This window comes from Falco biarmicus, chromosome 7 (genome assembly GCF_023638135.1).
Source record: "Falco biarmicus isolate bFalBia1 chromosome 7, bFalBia1.pri, whole genome shotgun sequence".
Taxonomy (NCBI): Eukaryota; Metazoa; Chordata; class Aves; order Falconiformes; family Falconidae; genus Falco; species Falco biarmicus.
This window is the reverse complement of record NC_079294.1, coordinates 39317903-39339468: the sequence shown is the minus strand read 5'-3', so window position 1 is coordinate 39339468 and position 21566 is coordinate 39317903. Positions and strand designations below refer to the sequence as shown.

Genomic DNA, 21566 nt, shown 5'->3' with positions numbered 1-21566 from the left:
AGCTTTGGCAAGACGACTCCTGCCAGAAAGTTGTTTTGCAGCTCATCCCAGTGCGGCTGATGAAGCGGATCGAAGCTTGGGTGAAGCCTGCACCCCATTAAAGAGAATGAAGTCACAAATTAACGAGGGATCCTGCTTTTCCTCTCCCTCTTCCCAGCTGATTACAAGGCAGCCGCACCCTTCTCTTAGATTTCTAATTTCATTCCTCCTGGTTGCCATAATGTCTGCTGCACTGCAGAGGTGGCTGAGCGGCACCGGGGAGGGGTGCGGGACGCGCAGCCTGGCAGGCACCAGGTAAAGCAGGGACTAGCAAAAAACCAAACATACTCTTTAAATCTACCGTGAGCATCCTGGGCTCACCCAACCCGCACTTCATGCTGGAAGGGCTCCGTTTTCTTTCTTTCACTGTTAACAGAGAGAATAAAAGGCAGATGCTTCCACCTTTTATCCTCCACCCTCTCCTCCCTCCTGTTCTCCCACTCCAAAGTGCCAGGCACTCCACGCGATCCCACCAGTTTTAGGCAAACAAAAGGGAGGGAGCCGGGGGGCTCAGCCTGGCCACCACAGCCGCAGCTTTCCTCACCCCCCCACACCCCTGCGCTGCGTGCACGGCCCCCCCTCCTGATGCTGCTCCCGTGGAGAGCCCTTTGCCCTCTGCCAGGTGCTCCCCTGGGGTTCGCAGGGCAGGAGGAGCCCGGGTGAGCCCCATGGGAAGGGGGCACCAGCTCTTCTTGCACCAGGTCAGAGGTTTTTGTCTGCCCCAGCTGCAGCAATGATCGCTCGGTGTCCATCCTGGTCCTGAGAAGGGGCAGAGAAACAGCAACGGCACGAAGCGCGGGGAGAGAAGGGACTGGGGCGAGGCAAAGGCACAAGTGCCACTTGCTGCTTGAACAGCTGCTGCTCCACTACTCCGCACCCAGGAACCAAACGCTGCTGCCGGGCTGTCCAGGGTACATTCCCAGGCTTCCAAACTCTTCATCCCCACAGGCAGTGAGCTGTAGCAAGGAAGGCTGTAGCAGAGCCCAGAACACAGGACTGCCAGCGGGGAACGCGTTTGAGGAAATACTCAAGTAGATGCCACTCTCAGCTCCCGTGCAGAGTTCAAGGAATTACTGTTCACCTGCTCTTCGGATGCAAACGTTCACAACTCTCCTCCAAAAGCACCAACTCGCACCTCAGACATAAGACGACAGAGGCTGTAGCAGAGCAGGGCAAAGCACTGCAAGGACCCCTCCTCTTGCAAGGGAAAAGTTCAGCGTACAGCAGACAGCAAAGCTTCCAGCACACCGCTGAGCCAAGGCAACTCCACTTCCCTCCTGCTGGACTCACTACATCCTCGAGCATCCAGGGCCCAGTAAGGGGCTGGTGCAAGAGCTGAGGAGCAGGACTCAAAGCAGAGTGCCCCCCTTTTTGCAAGTTTTACAGACCTAGCACCAGCCCTCCCAACAACAGGAGCCTCTGCTGCACACACAGCCGATGGGACGGAAAGGAAAAGCTGGAACTTGTGAATGTTACAGCAGGGAGTTGTTCAAGTAATATTAAGTTTTGGGGTATTTTTTGTTTCTTTTTTAGGAGGATGACTAGTTTTCTACAGGAAGCATGTCCAAACTACTTCACAGTACCAAGTTTCTGCCACGTTTTACATTATTTTTATTGTGGGGCAAAAGTCTTACAAGAGAAAATCTGGTAAGGCAGATCTAGGAATGCACATTTTATTTATGTAAAAAAAAAAACACAAACAACAAAAGAAACAGAGCACGGGTAAGGTAGACAAGAACTTTTTATACTCTGACTATACAATAATATTCCTCTTTTTTTTTTTTTTTTTAAATCCACTGCCACACTACTATAATGGACCTGTTCTAGTCTAACTTTAGGGTTGTCCAGTTAAGTTGTCTGCAGATTCTTTAAACAAGTTGACCTTTACCTATTTAGAGTTTCTTCTCAGAAACATTCATATATTATACAGGATATACAGATTTTGAAACAAGACACTTAAAACCACACACAACTATAGCCGCAACACTATCATAGCTGCATTGTAGTGATTACATTGTTCAGCCAGCTGTAGACTCTGTATGTACAATTAGTTTTTATAGTGTTATTTACATAGATGGACTAAAAGCTATCTTTAATCTAAAAGGTAAAGGCTCTTGTGTTTAAGTATGTGCAGTTTCATAGCCCTGTGAAAAAACACACAACAATTATATACACTGTAAACAGCACAAGGCATGAGAATCTCCTCCTACCCCAAACAATCTCGCAGGAAAGTGTATGTGCACTAATACTCCTCTTCCACTTCAGCTCCCGCTCCTCTGGTTTTCTTATGAATAGCACGGTTAAAGCTGTGGCAGGCAGGAACCCAATGATTGTCATGAAGACCCAACTTACAGCCCGGGATGCCCTTCTGAGACCGGTGACAGCACATCCAGTACCCGGGCCCATAGGGTAAAGCCTGGCAGTATGGTTTGGGATGCCACCGGCACAGAGATACGTCCCCTTTCACGTACTTCTTCTTGCACTGCTTGCAAGGGTCCTCTCTGTAGCGGGAATCACGGACCCAGCGGGAGTCTGCTGGCCTGATGTTGTAGTATTCAATGATGAATTTGAAGTAGTAGCAAGTGCATTTGAGGGCAACCAGACTCCTAGTAGGAAGCAATCCAAAGATCTTCACTATGATGTGGTGAGGCAAGAAGGCCATATACTGCTGAGGCTCCAACAGCTGCTGGATTTTAAACCTGGTCTCCAGAAAGTCATGCGAAACCTGCCTTTTTAAGCAGGAAGCATCAAGTACTTGCAAAGCCCCTTCTGTCGGAGGAACAGGAAGGGCAGATGGCTCTGTAGGGACACCGCTTCTGACACACGACCTGTCAGATGCCAAGGCATCCTCATCCTCATTTTGGACTACTTCTCCTGGCTTTTCTTGGGTACTTTCCCGTAGTGGCTGTTGCTCATGAGCAGCAGGCTGGTCAGCCTGGAGGAAGAACAGCCTCCCTGGGAGCGGATCTTCACTAGCACTGGAGTTGGAGAGCTTCTCTTTCCTGCATCCCTTCTCAGTCTTGGTGACCGATATACTGATGCATAAGGGCTCCTTCCTAGCAGGATGCAGACTTTGCTTTGGGAAAATTACAGGCTCTTTCGCTATGCAATCAAGAGTCGCGTTCTTGCTCCGCAAGGAATCCGGCGGCAACCTGGCAGCAGCTGGACACACAGACAGCAGGGGTCTGGGAGGCTCGATCCGCGTTTCAGAATCACTCCTGCCAGCAGCTACAGCCAATGCTGTATGAGCAAGTCCCGAATTCACATTCCCCATCTGAGTATCCAGCCCAGAAGGAAAAGGCTGCTGAGCAGAGGCAGCACCATCCCACAACTCTGTGTCACCCAGAGGACCACAACACCCTCCATACCCAGCTTCTGCTACCCCTGCCTCCTCCAAGCCAACCCCCTGAGCCAGGACCCCCGAGGAGACCTTCCCCACCTCGCCCTCGGGCTGGGTGCCGCTCGCCAGGAGCACCCTCCCGACATTTCTGCGGAAGCTGTTGTTCCGCGAGAGGCTCCCAGCCTCCCTCTCGCTCTGCTGCCTCAGGCACTCTGACTCCAGCTTGGCCACCATGTCCAGCACACGCACAGGCTCGCTCTGCTGCTGCTCGCTATTGCTGCAAGGTCCCCTCTCCACATGGACCTCGCAGGCCCCGGCAGAGGAGAAAAGGTCTGAGCTGGGAAGCGCACCTTTAGGCTGAGCGCTCAGCCTCGTAGCGGAAGCAGGCGTGCAGGTTTTAGCACAGTCTACCAATAAAGCACTTGCTCGTTGCTCCAGAAAGGCTACCATCTCTATCACCGAGAGGGACCGGCCCGGGAACACACCCTCACCGCTGTCATTCACGTAATGCACCGAACAGTGCTCGATGCCGCAGGCGAAAGGCTCTGGCTGGGAGCACCTGGCATTTGCCTCCCTCATTCTTTCCAGCTGAATTTTGGCTTTTTTAAGATCTACTGATTTTTTCCTGCGTTTAGCTGTTCTTCCGTCAATATCCCACGTGCTTTTGATTTTCACAGAGCCTAGCCGGTTGTTGTTGCTGCATTGCTGGGCTGCAAAGAACGCAATCTTCTCCTTCGTATTGCCAGGTTTCACTACAGCCCAGACATCCAGCGGTCCTTCTTCTTCTCCCTGGTGGATGGTTGCAGAGAGGGCATTCTTCTTTTCCCTTGCACTTGGACCATCCGCTGGGCCTTTCCCATTCATATTGCACATAGTATTTGGATAAATAATCCCCAGAAGCTTTTGAGATGGAGTCACAAAGGAGGGTTTTGGGAAAACGCTCAGTTTGGTGCAGTTGGTATATTTTTCTTCTTGTGCTGGTCTCTGATGGCTCACAGGTGAGCCTCTCAGAGAATCCTGGCTTATTTCTGGAGATCGCTCTTTCTTCTGTAACTTCAGATATGGCTTTAAGTGCATACCAGAAACCCTAGGAAAAGAGAAAAGGAAGAAGTTATAGCTGCAAAATATGCCTGCCTGGAATTAGAGAAGGTAGCCCGGAGCAGGCACCAGCATACCTCCCACTCCATGTCAAGCAGCCCACACCTCAACAGGGACACATGAGAAAGGAAAAGCAGCAACCAAGGATGCAGCACCTGCCCTTGGAGAACTCCTTGTAACAGGATCATGATCTTATGGACAGCAGAGATCTTCCTGTTACAGAAATCTGTTTCCAGGGAATTGCAAGGAGAAATGCCAACGTTTAACTTATATGTGTTGTGCAGACTCTAGAGTCAGAGCTATCCTTCTGTCCGTTCATTTAATCCAGCTGTAAGGTACACGTGGGTCAAAGGGTTTATCTTGACATTAGCTACCAGATATATAGATAGATATGTTCTTTTCAGTAGATACAGTACAGTTAAAGCTGAAAAGGAAAATTAGTGAGTGTAATTATATTCATCAGAGATCCCAGCAGATATCCGATTCCCTAATACCACCCAAGATTAAACCTATCCTTTAGTGTATCAACAAAGGCAAATCTGGTGTGCTTTCCCATAAGGGTTCTTATGCTATATATATCACATGGCCCTCCAAAAAAAGTGACAGAAGCAGCACATACAGCTGAAGAGAACCACTTTCAAGGATGTGGTTTTATGGTTAGAAGTTTAAGAGCTGTAAAGGAGACACTTGGATGCTGCTGACATTACAGCAGCAGCACCACTGCTGCAACAGTCCCAGGCACTCGACTCCTCCTTTCAGTTACACCTTCGCACTAATCTTCAATTCAAAGCTCAAAACCACAAAAGCCCAGGGCACTGCCACATGGGATGCAATTATCAGGAGACTTCAGCCTCTTCTCCCAGGAGTATCACATAAGCATATTACAGAACTAACTATAGATTATGTTTCCATGGTAATCTTTGAATTGTTACAGGTTCAAATTGAATTGTTGAAAGGTTCAAAAAGGACTTTTTGAAACACGGATAATCCACGCTTGCTAGTTTGAGAACAGCAGGCTCAATGCCACATTTACCACAAGCTGATACGGACACAGACAGAGAGTATGTTTCCCTTGACAGCCACCACCAAAACAACTGCTTTAGTATTGCGTTTCTAGCCTAAAAACAGCTTTTAATCAAAAAACTCAAGCTATAATGTCTAAAAAGTGGGTCAAATTTATAGTTTAACACCTGCAGTTCGCACACATAATAGGTTTGTATCAGACAGACACAGCCAAAGTCCAGCTGGGCTCTCCCTGCCATGCCACGGTGCAGCTGGGACACACACCTACCTCAAGACTCCCTCAGTGATGCTACACACAGGGTACCCATGGGGTCAGCACACAAGGAGCAAGGAACCCAGCACACCCACCCCTCGAACAGACCCTCCAGAGCGCACAGGATGGCTGTAAGAGGGAAGTCTTAACAGCAGACACTGACCTAGAACACACATGGACATGCCGTAGGAGCAACCTGGAGCACAGCTCAGGGACCTTCTGGGCAGCCCTGCCCCACAGGATAGCCAGGGCTGCAGACTGTCCACAGTAACGGCTGGCAGAACGGAGAGCTGAGCCAGAGAGCACCGCAGCTGGCCAAGGGAAGGCTCTGAAAGCAAGATGCTCCACTTCCAGCTGCTAACACAACACACGCAAGCACACAAGGGCAACAACTCAGCCAGGCACCACCTGCACCTCTTCTGCACCAGAAGCGGCCATGCTGCTTAACCACTGCTTACCCCTGAGGTTTTGCTTCCTCCTCCTGGCCCTAGCGATAAGAAGTGAGGGGATGGGTGACAAGTGCTGGTAGAGGATTTGGCGAGGTACATCAAGAGGAAGGGCTTGGTTCACCTTCCTAGGAGCGTGCATAAAACCTAGGGGACCCCTCTGGTCCATGCAGTGCGCTTTGAAGGCCAGGAGGCAGACACTGGAAAGGGATGCCGTTATGTTCTCTCCCCTCCCAATTGCATAGGAAGATCATTACCTCACTCTTGCAACCAGTGCCAAAACCATCTGCAGTTCACCTACAGCCTGTGACGATGTGAGTCCTCATTACTGCAGATACCCCGATCTAGTCCCTGGGTTAGATCTCTCCCCATGCCTTCTGCATGCCACTTCCAGCTCTTGTTGGAATTGGGTCACCTCCCAATTCAGTCTCCTCTGCAAAACGCAACCGAGTTGTTTTGTTTGCCTTCTCAGTTGGATGCTAAAAACTGAAATAATCTGATAAAAATAGAACTTCAGGGTGCTGAAATAGATGAAAAGGGAGAATGGGGAATCAGTGCTGCTGTAGTTTGTTCCAGCTTCGTTTTCCATAGGGTCTGCCTCATTTCGGTTGCACTTTACAGCTAAGCAGGGTCAGGCCACCGATGTGCTCGGGCCAGAGCAGCAGGTGAACCACTGCAGCAAGCCGCTGCAGAGAACGGTGCCTGCGGCCCTGCATTCTCCACCCAGAAGGGCATTTTGGAGCTGGGTTTTTCAGACTAGAGAAAGAAAAGCTCTGATGGCTGCCCACCACCGTACCCTGGGGAGAAGAGGTGAATACAATTAAATACACGACTCCGCATGTTCAGTCTCATGAGCTAGAAACAGAAGATCAAATTCAATTCATGAGTTTTCATGCCAGGGTGTTAGAAAGATGAGCTGAACGTGTTTTTAAAAGGCTTTCTTCAAGCAGTTTTCAGGAATCGAGCAGGACAATCGGTTCAACACCCTTCATTAAGAGAAGATGCAAAACGAACGTGAGACCAGGTTTTATACGAATGAAAACAGGACCAAACTGGTTACCCCAACATGCTTAGAGGACACGTTTAGCCAGCAAAGTTGGTTCAGCTGCTCCCAGCTATTTCTGGTCTATGGAAAAAGACAAAAGGGCAGAGTTATGCCTCACCTATTACAGATTTCTCATTTAAGGTTATATTTCCTCCTGTGTTTCAGTTAGTCCCTGGCTCAGCCAACAATACCATTTAAGGTTGAAAAGTTATAATTTACATAACAAAATTATGCCTTAGTCAGAAGTTTTACTGCCAGAATAATTGCCTCATTTGAATTCAGCATTCAGTTCATTGCACTGTTTTAATGGATCCAGATTTAAAGAAAACCTTCATTTAATAACTCCAGACAGCTATAAAGAGTACTGCTAACTCCACCTGACCAGCTGAATCACACAGTGCCATCTGCCTCCCAGTTTTCAGGCAGTGGGGAAGAGAACTTAACTTCCATTTTAGAAGAGTTAGTAACAAACCTTACCTGAAGGTGTCACTTGGAAAATACAAGCCCCCACTCCCACACCCTTTGTGGTGAGCATTAAGAACAACAAACTCTGAGGCAAACAGAGCTTCTTCCTCACACAGCAGCAGCACATTTCATTTCTAGCTCCCAGAATTAGAACAAGGCTTCCCAGCAGAAGTTTCTTTGAAGATGAACCAGAGCCCAGCCCTCACCCACAGAATACCTTTTTTCTACAACATTTCAGTGCTGGCAAGCAGAGAATTGCGGCAGCTGAAGTTAAGTTTTTAAATATTTAAACACACAAAAAGTAGCTGTTAAAAGGTGAACTCACTGACAATTCCCTATGATACTTAATTCCAGAATAATTCTGTTTGTTCCCCTCCACCCTTTAAGTCATCAAGCTTTCCAATTTCATTTTGAGAGATTACTCTTCAGAAATTCATGGAGTAAGCATAAAAGGTTTTTCAATCCTAAACGTGCCATTTTGAACTGCTGATAATTCTGCCAGGAACGATCAGCACTGAAACAACTAGCTCTGCTGTCTTTATACTGTTATTCCATCCTTAGGATGATGAAATAAAAGGGCCAGTTTTTCTATTTCTCATCAGCTGCATCTGAAAAACAGGATACTTACACTTGTGGAATGACACTGCTGTTTTTACAGGTTGTAACTACAGCTTGTTTCCACTACAGTTTTATCACGTTAGTTACTACAACGGATTGATATGGAAATATATGCCTTTATACATGCCCAGGCACGCACGCACCCCTCCTCTCTCTACTGAAGGGAAAACCCATAAGCTGCCACACCAAGCTGGTCAGAATCTTTCTGCATCCTTTTTTACGTATCTTCTAAACCACAGCAGCCTGAAAAAGTAATATATTTGCTCTAACGGCAGCTCCAAAGTTGGAGGTAAAACTGGTAGAAAAGGCTCAGTTTTCACTGCTCCTTTCTGAGATCCAGAGAGCCCAACTGCCCCTCACTGCACCTGGGTCAGGGACTCTCACAATGCCCCACGAAGCCAACAGATTTCCTCTGGCCAGCAAGAACAACAACAACGTGCGATCTGCTCAAACAACATAATCACACTGCAAGTTTTCTGGGCAAAGCACCGGAAGGTTTTAAGGTGAAAATTTCAGTCAAAACCCCAAAGTTTCCTGTGGATTTCTTTTTGTAAACACTTAACCCCAGTTGACAAAAGTTCCTAGCATTGTTGACTGCACATGCAGTGCCAACTACAACTCTGAAAAAACCCTCAGGACATACCAACACAAGGCAGGAGCCAAAAACAAAAAAAAAAGAAAGAAAAAACCTAACTACAATAAAACCCACAGCAAGCAAACCTCTGGCAAGGCATTTCTCTTCCCTGGCATCCCATTTCTCTGTCTATAGAGCTTTGCTCCTCTCTAAAGGACACTGACAATTATGAAGGACTGAGTACTGAATGCAAGTTAAGCTATGGTCAACCCCTTGTTATTTCTGGAAGAACTTGGTGGGTCCTTTGGGCTCAGTCTCCAGCACCATTTCCATCCCCTTCGCACTGCCAGGGCAAGGCAAAGCAGACAGAGCTGCTCCAAAGGCATTCCACGGATCCTGCCGGGGCGGGAAAATCCCAGCCAGAGCAGCCGGGATGGAAGACACTCTGCTACTCAGTGGAGCTTGTTCTGGCATGTGGCAAGTGTCCAAGCTTGGGGAAAAGCAGGTTGGGAAGCACGATGCTCCAGATCAGGGGCGGGTTTGCCTTCAGCAGCTGCGGAGGCATCCAATTTCTAGAAAACCCACTCCCTTGCAGCAGTAACTTCATATTAAAGCAACCGCTCCTGACCCACCTCCTAGCACCTGCAAAACCACCTCCTGCATCAGAGATCAAGCGAGGATTTTCGTGGGCTTTGAAGGTAAACAGAAGTTATCGGACTGCTGAAGCGGCGCTCTCCACTTGAACAGCGAGCCTGGGGAGAAAAAGGAGCAAGCTGAACATGTGGGGCAGAGCTGGCCCAGAAGAGCCGAGGTGCTAAATGCAAAGTAGGTGTCTAACTCTTATTGCATCCCCCACTGCTTGTTCACCCACACCAGGCATTCAAATGGCCTGACTTTGGTGTTGACAACATCCAAATACAACTGCACACAGGAGCAGCTAAAAAATTTATCGCGTATAAAATCCATCTTCTTCACCAAGTAGAGGTTTAAGGTGAGATTGCACACCCGAGCCCAACACACAGACTACTCTAGTCTGAGGGATCCCACCCATTAGTAAGTTTTAAACACATTTTAAAGTAAACACACACACATATGCCCTTCAGCATAAAGCACAGCAGCCTCAGCTACCTTCTAAATTCTACACAAGTGCCATTGCTTTGCCAGTCTTTTATACAAAAGCACTTAGCATGAAGCGAGTGACATAGAAGCAATTCTTTGTTGAGCCTGAGGAAGCTCAAACCCATGCTCCCCGCTTTCCAACTGTACTACAGATGACACAGGGATGACAAAGCGGAAGGGAACAAAATAAACTGAAAGATTTGGTATTCAAGATTATAAGATGCTCCAGAAACACGTAGCTCCGATGATAGGATAGCACACATGCCTGTGGTGGAACAGGCTAAGGTGAGAAGAAATCACAGAAGCATGGTAAGAAAAGAAGTGGTGGTTTTATACAACTGCCCAGAGCAGCACAGATAAGTGACATGTTTCCTTCTGGAAATGTTCTTTCTTAACATCTGGTTTCTAATTTATTGACTGCAAGAGGGCCTAGACCTTTCTTAATATCACGGCACAACAAATTTCTTCAAGCAGTTAATGAACCACAAGAGTGATGCTATTTAGTCCTCATTTTTGTGCATACATAATGAGAACACATGAGAGGTTGTAGCAATTAACCTTGGACCACACTATCTTTATTATTTAATTCAAAGTTCAAAAGAGAGAATAAGCAAAAGTAGATTGAAGGCAAGTCATCAGGTTGTTCTTTTGAAACTCAAGACCGAAAGGAACTGGATCATGAAGTCAGCTGCCTTGCAGTGCAAAGGATTTCACTGCAGACAGCACAACCCAGCAAGCATTTTCCAGGAGTCAAAAAGCTGGTTTCATTATTAACAACACATCCCAAGAACACAAGAAACCACCTGAATACATTCCTCCTTCAGGAAGGATACAAGAAGCAGACACAGGTTTTGAGTCACCAGGTCACATCACTTAGAAACCTGTATCTTAAGCGATCAAGAAGCCTTGGAATAAACAAGAGAACCGGTGCAGTGTTAAGACACAGCAAAAAGATTTCAAAACAAAGATGGTAAACTGTTCTTCAGTTTGTGGGAAAGGACAGAGAGAGAAAGAGGGCTGCAAACAAGGTCAGGGCAGAGATTAAGAGTACTCTAGGTACAGCACAAGACACCAAATTCAACTTTGCATGATTTTTAAAGAGGGGTGGGAACAGTGATCTTGAAGGCAAAAGCCCAGGGGCTAATTTGAACAAAACCATTGGTGTGAGGGGGAGGATTACAAAGCTTCATGAAAATTGTGAGGACTGGCTCATGTCAGCTTTAGAATCCAAAATAGACAGGCTCATAAACTGCAGGCCTAGAAGCAAGGTTTATAAACCTCTTGAAAGGCAAAAATTTGAGTTAATAAAATGTGGCACATCGGAAGTGGCACTGCAAGGGAGAAAGAGATCACAGCCTCTCTGGGCCTGGCAGTCTGATTTCAATATAAAGGTGCTTTGCAAGCAAAGAGGATTAAGGTGACACAGGGAAAAAGGGGGAAGAGGAAATAGTTCAAAAAGCCAGACTAACCTGAAGGTTCTCAAAAAAGTAATCTTTTTAGACAAATGTACTACATCTTCCTCACATGGACTTCAGAAGGCACAAGGAGATTTACTGGCTAAGACAGATTGGCAGAGGAAGGGAAAACAGACAAAGGAGCTGGCTTAGCAGCAGACGGCGCCAGGTGATGCTGAATAAGAAAATACCAGCCTGGAAACCAAAGACATGCCTCTAAAATCAGCCTTGGGAACATCCGATTTTGTTAGGAATTACCTCAGCACAAATACTATAGGTGCACTCACAGAAATGAAGGCATTTCCAAAAATGCAGAGGCACAAAACATCAAGTAACAGAAACTGAAGCAAGTTTTGAAATACAGATGGTGATGCACCAGCAAGCTGAACACCAAGAAGTTTTGGAGGTAACTAAGAAAGGTGCATTGGCTACCACAGACATATCCGTGAAACAGAGGTAAGCAGAGGAGATTCTGTGATACTTTCAAGGCAGCAGTGAAAAGCCCTCCTGCCAGATTGTGCCCTGGAACACGACATACACTTTTTGACACCACTCAAAAGTGATACATCCACACTGAGAACAAGAACACACACACTTTCTTATTCAAGAAGCTACTAGGTAACACCTGGGTCATTTAGCACAGCAAAACCACAGATGAGGCTATACAACCATATTTTATAGAATACAGCAAAAGTAGTAAACCACTGAAAAAAAGAAGCAGTCCTTAGACAAAAGTTAATAAAAAAACACACTAGCTCAAATGAGTATATAAGCTGGCACAAATGTTGCACTTCTGCAAATCAAAAGAAGGTTCCTAATCACACATCTTCGGTAACGGCTTAATCTATGGGAGGAGAGAAGAAAAGACATAACTGTTTTTAGGGTGGACCAAGTTTACAAAAGGGATTATGAGATACTGCTTGGGAAAGCAAGGAGCTGGGTGACCCAGGAAGTCTCTTCCAGCACTAAATTACCATGAAACTAACATAGCAAGCATATGCTGTCTACACAACCACAAAGAACAAAGGTTAAATTTTGCTTTAAACCCACACAGCTTTTGGAAACCAGAAAGCTGGCTCTCTTCCTCCAGACTGAGGAAGTTTAAGAGTCTTGGTTTCAGAAAAAGAAAAAAAAAAAAAAAAAAAAAGAGAGAAACATGTATTTTCAAGTAGTTTGAACTCAAACAAACTGGCTTGTTCTTGCATTTGCATAAGGACAAGTTGTTCTGTACGGTGTTCCTATAATGAGACACAGTGAGAGGCGTTCACTTAATTGTCACAAGCAGAAGTGTTTGAAATCAATCATGCATTTCTTATTAAGACGACACACAGGAGAGTGGGCAATACCATATCTGAGCCTAAACTAATTTAATTACTCCATAGTAAGACAAACCGCAACAATGACTGCCAGTATTTCCACTTGCTTTAAGCTGACTGTATGTTTTAAAGCCTACTATGACAAGCCATTCTTCAATTTTTACTACAAAACCATGCTCCCAAACTAATTTACAATTGTTGCTAAAAACCCCAAAGATTTCTCCAAGTACAGCACCAGCTGTAGTGACTCTACAGTTGTCATTATCAATTAAAAATGCTAAAGAATGTTTCTACTTTTAAGCCATTACAAGATTACAATAAAACACTATTCGCAAGTAAGAATTTAGACCAAACATTTGAATGACACTCAAGACAATAGGAAAGTAAGGAGAAGGCTGTTATCAGTGCTAAATACTTAACCATGGGCAAGCCAGCCAGTCTGTTCATACCGTTTGACTTGATGGAAAGTGGAAGATGTGGAATTTAGCGGTTCCCTGTGGAGGCCAGCTCTGCAGGAACTCTTCATCGTAACTACCTCTCCAGCTAAGGCACACCGTCACAGCCAGTCCATCCTGGGTTACACGCAAGGCTTCCCCATCAGCTTTCCTTGCCCCACACAGAGCTTCACCGTGTCTCTGCCACCTAGAAACTGAACAAACAACCGGTAAGTAAGATCACGTTCCAGTACAGCAGCAACTGAAGCACAGATGGTCAGGACAAGGATTCTTTCCCAAGAAAAAGAAAAATACATGAACTCATATATGCAGACACATACATACAAAAGATATATATAACAATATAAAAGAACTTAACACCATTATGCCATTATCGCAGCACGAGTTTCTGAACACCATTAAAATACAAACTAACACACCCCCCAACAGCCTGTCTGCACATACAATGCTTCCTTCACCTTATATATGACTGCAGCACTACCTTGGCACCTCCCATGGAACACGCTGTGTTCCGAGTTCCATGCAAACAGGACGCACAAGATCTTTCTGATTAGCACTGCATCAAGCTTTGGAGGGTAATCGCTGCTAGCAGTAAGATTTGATGCTGCCAGGAGTCAACGTTAGCATTTTAATCAAAATAATGTGGGTGATTACATAAAGGACAAAACATGACACTATGCAGCCTCCAAGCCTTGTGAAAGCTGCCCGGTCTTTGCATCACACACAGATAAGACCACAGATTTCACCAGAACAAAACTGTTCTGCACTATCTCTCATTCGCACTAGGTTGCAGCCTTCTACACCTTGTCCTTGGAGTAGACACTTGATGTACTTAATGGCGCCTTCGTGTACTTTGATGGTGAAAAAAAAACAACCTTCAAGTTGGAACATAAAAGGAAAGAGTGACACAGCAAAAGAGCTCTGGAAAAACTCAAATACTCAAGCCTGAATTGCCAACAATTGTTTTAAAGATTGTCTGCTTCCTCTCTAGAGGACCACGCACAGTGATGCTGCAATAAACAAATGCCGTTGGAAGACGCTAACTATAGAGCTGTGTCCCCAGGGGATTTGTGATTTAGCACAGCAGGTTGTTCTTTCCTTTCCAGCAGCTCCGCCCAGTGCTCCTACCGCTGCCCTATTCCTACAGTGGCATTTCCATAGCGCAGCCTGGCAGAGGCACTCGCCAGAGGTTCGGAGGTTTGTGCTTGCTGGCAGCCAAGCTCTCGCAGAGATGGAGCCTCTCACATCACCCCTTCCGCAACACCTGCCAAAGAAAAAACTTCCACACAGAAAAGCACCTACATATGCACAGCTCAGTGTATAAGATAAGTAATTGGTGCTTGACCAGTGTGGTTTTACAGCTCTGCACTGCCACTAACCCCTCCTGGCCTGGAAAGCCCACCCTGTTCCTGTGTCAGGTTCCCCTGGTTCCTGTCAGGGCCATAACTTGCCCATTCCCTAGACCTGGCTTTTTGATGAGTCATCTGGTAGGCTATTTATTAACTGTTAAGTCTGTGATCAGGACATTTTCCCTTTTTGGCACTTTTGGTGTCCCGTGTCGTCCCCCCCCTTTTTTTTTGGGGGGGGGGGGGGGGGGGGAAAGGGCGAAGTCTTCAGGCTGCCCTCCCAAGTGCACCAGGTAAACACAATCTAAGACCTGAGCATCACACTGTTGGTGGTCTGTTACCTCCTCAGGAGTTACTGAATGAGACTGTTTGGGTATTTGGGGGAATCACCTTGACACTGATGCACTTTGTTTTCCATTCAGTCCATGCTACCTCTGCTAACACTGACACGTATTAAACATGACATAAAGCCCGCTCCAACTGGGTAGCCACACTCGCCAAGAAAGTGACGAAGGATGACTTTCCAAGCAGGGAAAACAGAAGCTGGTTTAGAGCCATCTGACTTGATGCCTGCCATAGCAATTCCTCTAGTGAGTGTGAATGACAGGTCAATCATTTGCCTACATTTGAGTAAGCAGGAGCCTAAAGTAGTCTATAAAGTATTATATAAACACATTCAAGTCTTCATGAAAAAAAAATCTCTGCTGAGCTCTACACAAGGCAAAGAAACATGTTGGATGAAGACGAGCGAGGCACTGCACCGGCAGAGTGGGGGGATGAGAGCATGCCCTCTACTCCACAAATTCAGAAAGACAAGGAGTTAGGCTGCCACGGTTAACAGCGGCAGAAATTGAAGCTTTGTAGTTAAACACCATCTTCACTGGACTACCCAGAGCCTACAAGGAGGCCCTGCCTGCAGGAGGGAAAACTAGGCATAAAACACCAGCCATTTCTGATGTTTTGTGGGCTGCAAAATATATATCCACAAACAGCAATTCACAGAGAAATAAAGCATATGCCTAGTGCTTTATGAAAATCAAAAGTTAAACAGAAAATCATTACTTTCCCATGAACCATCAGTAAGAGGCACTGAAATTCTGACTTTTATCCAAGCTTTTGTCTGGCTTTGCTTCTGGCTTTACTGACACTAGCATTTCAGACTCAGCAGGAACTATATCACAGAAACATGATTATATCCACACCCAAATAAGTGTAACCATATCATTTCAAGAATGCCAGTCACTTTTTCAACAGCCAAAACTCCCCCTTATTCCTGATGTTTTGTCCTAGTCCTAATTTTTTGCAGATCAATTGAGAAGTAAATGATAAAAGTGCCAAACAAAAAATTGAAACCAAAAGATATCTTGTTTGCAGTAAAGAGCTTGAGAAGCAAAACCATCAAACTGGTTCAGGTCAGGGACAGCTACAACCCCGATCCTAGCACTGGCATCGCATGGTGGGATGTCATGCGTTTAAGAGGGGACTAGCACCTACTAGAGGGAAGCACAAGCTGACAAAACAGACAAGTTCAGACAGGCACTGCAGCACAGATCTAAACACAGCTCCATACAAAGCATGCTTTCCCCCCCCCCGCTCTTCTAGCTGCTGGGCTATAGAAAAGAGCTGAAAGACTATTAATGCCAGCAAGCTACTGACAAATTCCTACTGTGTAAGTAGTAAAAAGCTGTACTTGTGAATTAAAAAAAAAAAAAAAGAAAAAATCACCATCCAAGCTAGCACAGATACTTACTGCCCTTTAACTACCACAGTGTGTTTCTTTACCAAGGCTGATCCTTATCAGTAGGTGCCTCAGTTGATTTGCTAGTTTTGCATAGAGTTGGACACAGCCTGAAAACTGAAATACAGATGCACAGAGAAACAAAACAAGAGGAAGTTAAAAACCTAATCGTGTTGTTATCCCTTTCTGAAACCACCTCCAAACATATGCCTTTATGCATAAGATGTGGGAAGGACTCAGATTTTGGCAGCAGTTAAGCATCACGTCCTCTCAGCAATGGACAGCAGGTCGCTGAATGGTCCCACAGAACTCCCTGTCTTATCAGTTTTGAACACTGCTGCAGTTTAGGAAAACAAATGTATTAACTCAGCCAGCATGGATGGGGGCAGGGGTGTCACTGTCTCTTCATCTGTGCGGCAATACACTACAGCTTTTGATACTCTGGTAGCTGAAGCTCCACTGCAAGAGCAAGCGTTTTAAACAGTAGCCATAATAACTGGTAAACAACAAGCTCGAAGGATGGGCCCATCCTTTTAGAAAATTTGCTTTCTAGGAAGGAGGGCATGGCCTTGGGACTGGTTCTGAGCAGTTTTACTGCTGGTAAAACCACATTTGACCACCCCACCTCCATGCAGGGCTAGCTTTAGGATGCTCTGCTGGGCCATTGCACTGGATCAGCTGGGCAAAGAGCATCAGCACACTCAGGATGCAGAAGAAAGCAATGGCAAGTATTTCAGAGGAAAACTCAGAACAAAGAACTGTCATTATGAGGGGACAAGCACTCCTTAAAAAACATTTAAAAAAGAGCAGCCAGTGCTGAGGCCTTATGATAAGAGACATCAGTGTGGGGTTTTGTTTTCTTGCAAGAGCAGGGTTGCACATCCATTCCCCCACCACTCAGCTCAAGTTTAGGTTGTTACATGGTACTTGTCTCAAAGTATTTATTTCACCAGACATGCAATTCTGCCATTTCCCAGCATAGCCAACCTTTCAGCCTTCCTTCCCTCCCCAAACCACCCCATCCCCCAACCCCACCCTGGGACACCTCCAAGAGTATCACTCTCCTGAGCAAGAGGCTTTTGCAGAAAGCTCTCCCTAGTCCCAACATTCACAGTTTGTGGTAACAACCAGCGATCTGCAGCAGCTCCCAGACTAGGCTGGACAGTGCAGTGATACACCAGCTCCTCATACTGCACTCTTAGACACCTAGAGGAACACAACCCTCTCTTTCTAGGGTTCTTCATGCAATATCTACCCATTTCAAACACCTTAAAGAACCACCTTTTAACACTAAGTTTACCAGCTAGGTTTTACTACTTTATTTAATAGAAAGTCTTACGCAACACAAGAGGAAACAAGCATGTTTTAACTAAAAGGAGTTTCAGAGTGACCTCACATTTGTGTTCCCATCTACCCGCAACTGCCAACAAACCCTCACATGAAGCTAGGTAATTAGTAAAGCACTGTATCCAACCCACAAGCATTAAGAGGTGCAAAGATTATTAACTACTATCAGATGAGATTCTTCCACTCCTGGTGAACTGCAGTTTGGCTTTTTCACCTGCAGCAGGAGGCTATGGGAGCCACCATAGACATTGCTGGCCTTCTGAAACCTTGTGTGCTCAGCTTCCCCACTGTCTGATGGGAAAAAAGTGTAAATTTGCATAGATCTAATGTTATCTAAAAGGAATAAAGCTGCCACAGGGGGTCCACAAGGTGGGATGTTCCTGTGTCCACTTATACCCCAAAGCCTACTCATACCACTTCTAGGCACCAGGAATCAGAGCTGGCCAAGCAGCAGGACCTCATTACTATTGCCCTCGGCTCATTTCCCCACCGAATTCACTCCAGCCCTTCTCAAAGCTCCACCAAGCGCCCATCCATACTCTGGACCCTTGTTAACACCAGAAGAGCAGTTATTTAACTGAAGTCTGAAGATTCCCACATAAATTTGAACTTGGGCATCCATGTCAGCAGGGAGCAGCACATGGACGCTCCGAAACACTGTGCAGCCCCACAACTCTTTCAGTCACTCTAATTCCTGTCATGCCAGGGTCTCACCCCTCTCACACCTTCTTCCCCTTTATCAGCACTGGTTCCCATCTGATTTCTCACCTGAAGTAGCTCAAGGAGCTGAACTAGGAGAAAATTAACCCACAAGAGGTCAGCTTCCTGAACCCACTTACCCCTGGACCCGGCAGGCACTAGCAAAGCCCAGCAGGACCATGTTCCCAGCAACTCAGACTGGACTCAGCTGACTTGAATCACACCAGGAACGGTCTCTGCTACAAAGTGGGTTTCGGCTTCTTTCAAGTCAGTGGAAAGGAACAGTTCACAAAGCACAGTGTGCAAAACAGACTGTTTCAGAAGCAGGGAAATGAGCATGTAGGGCTCCAAGGCAGTATTTGACTCTTCACTTCTGTCAAACAGCGCTACTTGCTGTACCAGTAAGCATATGAAATGCTTATTCTAATGAAGCACTACAGGGAGAACCTGTCTTGCTTCCAAGATCGTGTCAACAAATGAAAGGCTTCAAATTTGTAGCTCTCATGCGTTCTGTCCTCTAGGTGACGACTAAGTCATCCCCTCTCCCAACAAAAGTAAAAATAAAATAAAGATAAGCTCTGCTGCACCTTGTTAACCCTGCATTTTAATATTGGGAAAAAAATATTACAAGTGTTTCTCTTGTTCAACTATTCCTGAAAGGTTTCAGATGTCTTGCACAATCTGGGTAAGGACATCATCCATTGCTCAATTGGGAAGAAGTTAAGAACCAGCTCATTAGATTTGTTCTGCTTGATCCAAGAGGAAAATAAAAACAGTAAATCCCTTACTTGCCAATGCTGCTGCAGTGCTGGTGACACACCCAGATCACACACTACTCTGCTTTCTAGAAAGCTACCACCTACTCTGGCACTCGTCACCACACAACCTGTTGTGTGCCCCGAATGATAAACAGGGGCTAGCTAACCACCCCAGAGCAGGGCTATGGCTACTGCATCCTCCGGTTACAGGGCATGGGTGAAGACACTAATGCTGCGCATTCGAGGCCACGTGATCCATGAGCTATGTCTGAATTATTTAGTGTGTAAAACTAGATTTGTTTTGCCATGCAGATTCTGAATTAATGAAAGCTCGGCTGAAAGGCTGCTTCCTTGGGGCAAGGGGAAGGAGAAAGCTTCCAGAAGCCTCCCTATTAATAGAAGTAATAGAGCTGGTTCCAAAAATAGTAAAGAAGCACTCCCAGAGCTCTGGAGACATTGTGCCCTCGTTTTTTAAGGCTGAGATCTCGCTAGATTGCTCCTGTATGTGCAAATAACAGTAGAAATGACTGCAAAATGCACAATTGACAATAAAGGCAGTTTTAGGACAAACACCAGAGACAGAAACACCAACAGCCTACCTGAAAGAGATCAGCCTGAATGCCAATAAAGCCAACCTGACCCATTCTAGAGAAAGCCAGTTAAAACCAGCACGAAGAATCATCCTATCTTTTTCAAGAACACAACATTAGCTCTCTAAAGATGATCCTGATGATTATTACAACACTGACGTGGCAGATTAGCTTTGTCAACAATAATTTCATCACCCTGTTTTGCCTGTGGATGTTAGGGATCCTGGCTGGAGAAGTCCACTTGACTCATTTTGGCACACATTTGGTAGATTAGTTTTTGCTGCAACATCTAATAAATTGACCATCACATGGCCTGCCTGACAGTAATTACTCACTAGTTTGCCCATAAATTTGTTAGTGATCCAGCAGCACAGCATAACAAACCACTCTAATTCTTAAAGTTTCCTTTGCCTGTTTTGTGGCAGCTCTTACAACACAGTGAAAATCAACCCATTTGCAATACTTCTCTGATTACAAGCGAATCTTTGAGTCTCTGTACTCCAGCACAGGACTGGCCATTTTACTGGCCTATACCAACAAAATAAATGTCAGCAGGAAACCAAAAATCTCATACATGCCACTATATAGGCAAGAAGTCCCCCTGCACCAGGGCACACCATGTACAGCAATAATTGTGCATATCTCTGTGGGGTAGTAAATGGCTTCTAAAGTGAAAGACCAAACCTACAGCTAAGTATCCCGTAAATAAATACAGTTCCTTCTTTAGAACTTTGCTAGTCAGGAAAATCCCAGAGAAGATGACCATGTTAAACACTAAATTCATCAGCTTTGATACTTAATTGCCTGAATTAAACATGGCTTTAACTGGTTTATATGGCTCTAACTGGTTTGAAACAGCCTTTGGACTGATAGTTCTTCTTTCACAGAGACTACTCCATATACCCTGATCACAGGTCCTACCCTCAATAGTTTAGCAGAACAAGGGATAATTCATTTTTGTTTAATTCTGTGGAATCTTACCCTATAACCAAAGTCACATTGTGGATTTTTCTGTCCTACACCACTGTGGACATTTTCTCACCAAGACACAGGCATAAAATGAAACACCAAAAAACAACACTTCTCCCCTAAGACAAAAACACCAAACAAAAACATCTAACAACAACAAAAAAAAACTCAAAGCAAAATGACATAATTTTGTCCACATGGATTCATTCTACCAATCCATTGCCGAGCTGAGATGTTACAAGATTCACCAGGCATCTCTGAAGCATCCAAATTTTTCCTAAGGGTCTCCAAAACAGAATTCAACAAACAAAAGTCTTGCTCAGCAACACAAACACTACATTAAGTGTAACAATACTCAAACCCCAAACCTTTTGGAAGTAACTGTGCCATTAGTTGCAAGTATTTCTGAAATCCAAAATGCCCAATTTTTTTCTATCACACTCTTGAATCAACCTTGTTTTCACATACTAGCATCTTCCATGAGTTTTTGAACCAATGCCTCATGATTTGTCATGAAATCTTAAATCCTTTCAGATTTTTGTTTAAACTAGGACACTGATGCCCCAATGCCATGCTTTCACAGAAAACTCCCCTTGCAAGCATAATGTAAAAATGCTGAATTCCAACATTTCAAACTTATAGGTCAGCATATTCTGCTCTACAAACTCAGGAGAAGTTACAGTAAGTATTATACCCAACTTCAGGACAGAATTCATGTAAAAGGAAGTTTAAACTATTGTTATAAAACGTTCTATGAAAAAAGTGCATCATTACATCTGCTGAGGACAGAAAACTTCCAACAAACAGATTCATTAAGATTATAGATCATTCATCTAAAACCAACCCACCCACCTGCAAACAAACAAGACACACC

At 45.3% G+C, this 21566-nt stretch overlaps 1 protein-coding gene across 5 annotated transcripts in view; it reads right to left on the bottom strand.

Annotated features, from left to right (window-relative positions):
• Positions 1 to 1696: 1696 nt before the first annotated feature.
• FBXO34 (F-box protein 34) overlaps positions 1697 to 21566 on the bottom strand; it is a 40317-nt gene continuing 20447 nt past the window's right edge. For 3 of the 5 annotated variants that reach the window (XM_056346510.1, XM_056346509.1, XM_056346511.1), the window contains 2 exons: positions 13240 to 13439; positions 1697 to 4466 (listed from right to left, as the gene is read on the bottom strand). In XM_056346510.1, coding sequence (XP_056202485.1) covers positions 2282 to 4466; positions 13240 to 13316 — 2262 coding nt within the window. In that variant the 5' untranslated portion in view covers positions 13317 to 13439 and the 3' untranslated portion in view covers positions 1697 to 2281. The other 2 variants (XM_056346512.1, XM_056346513.1) reach the window with 2 other exon arrangements.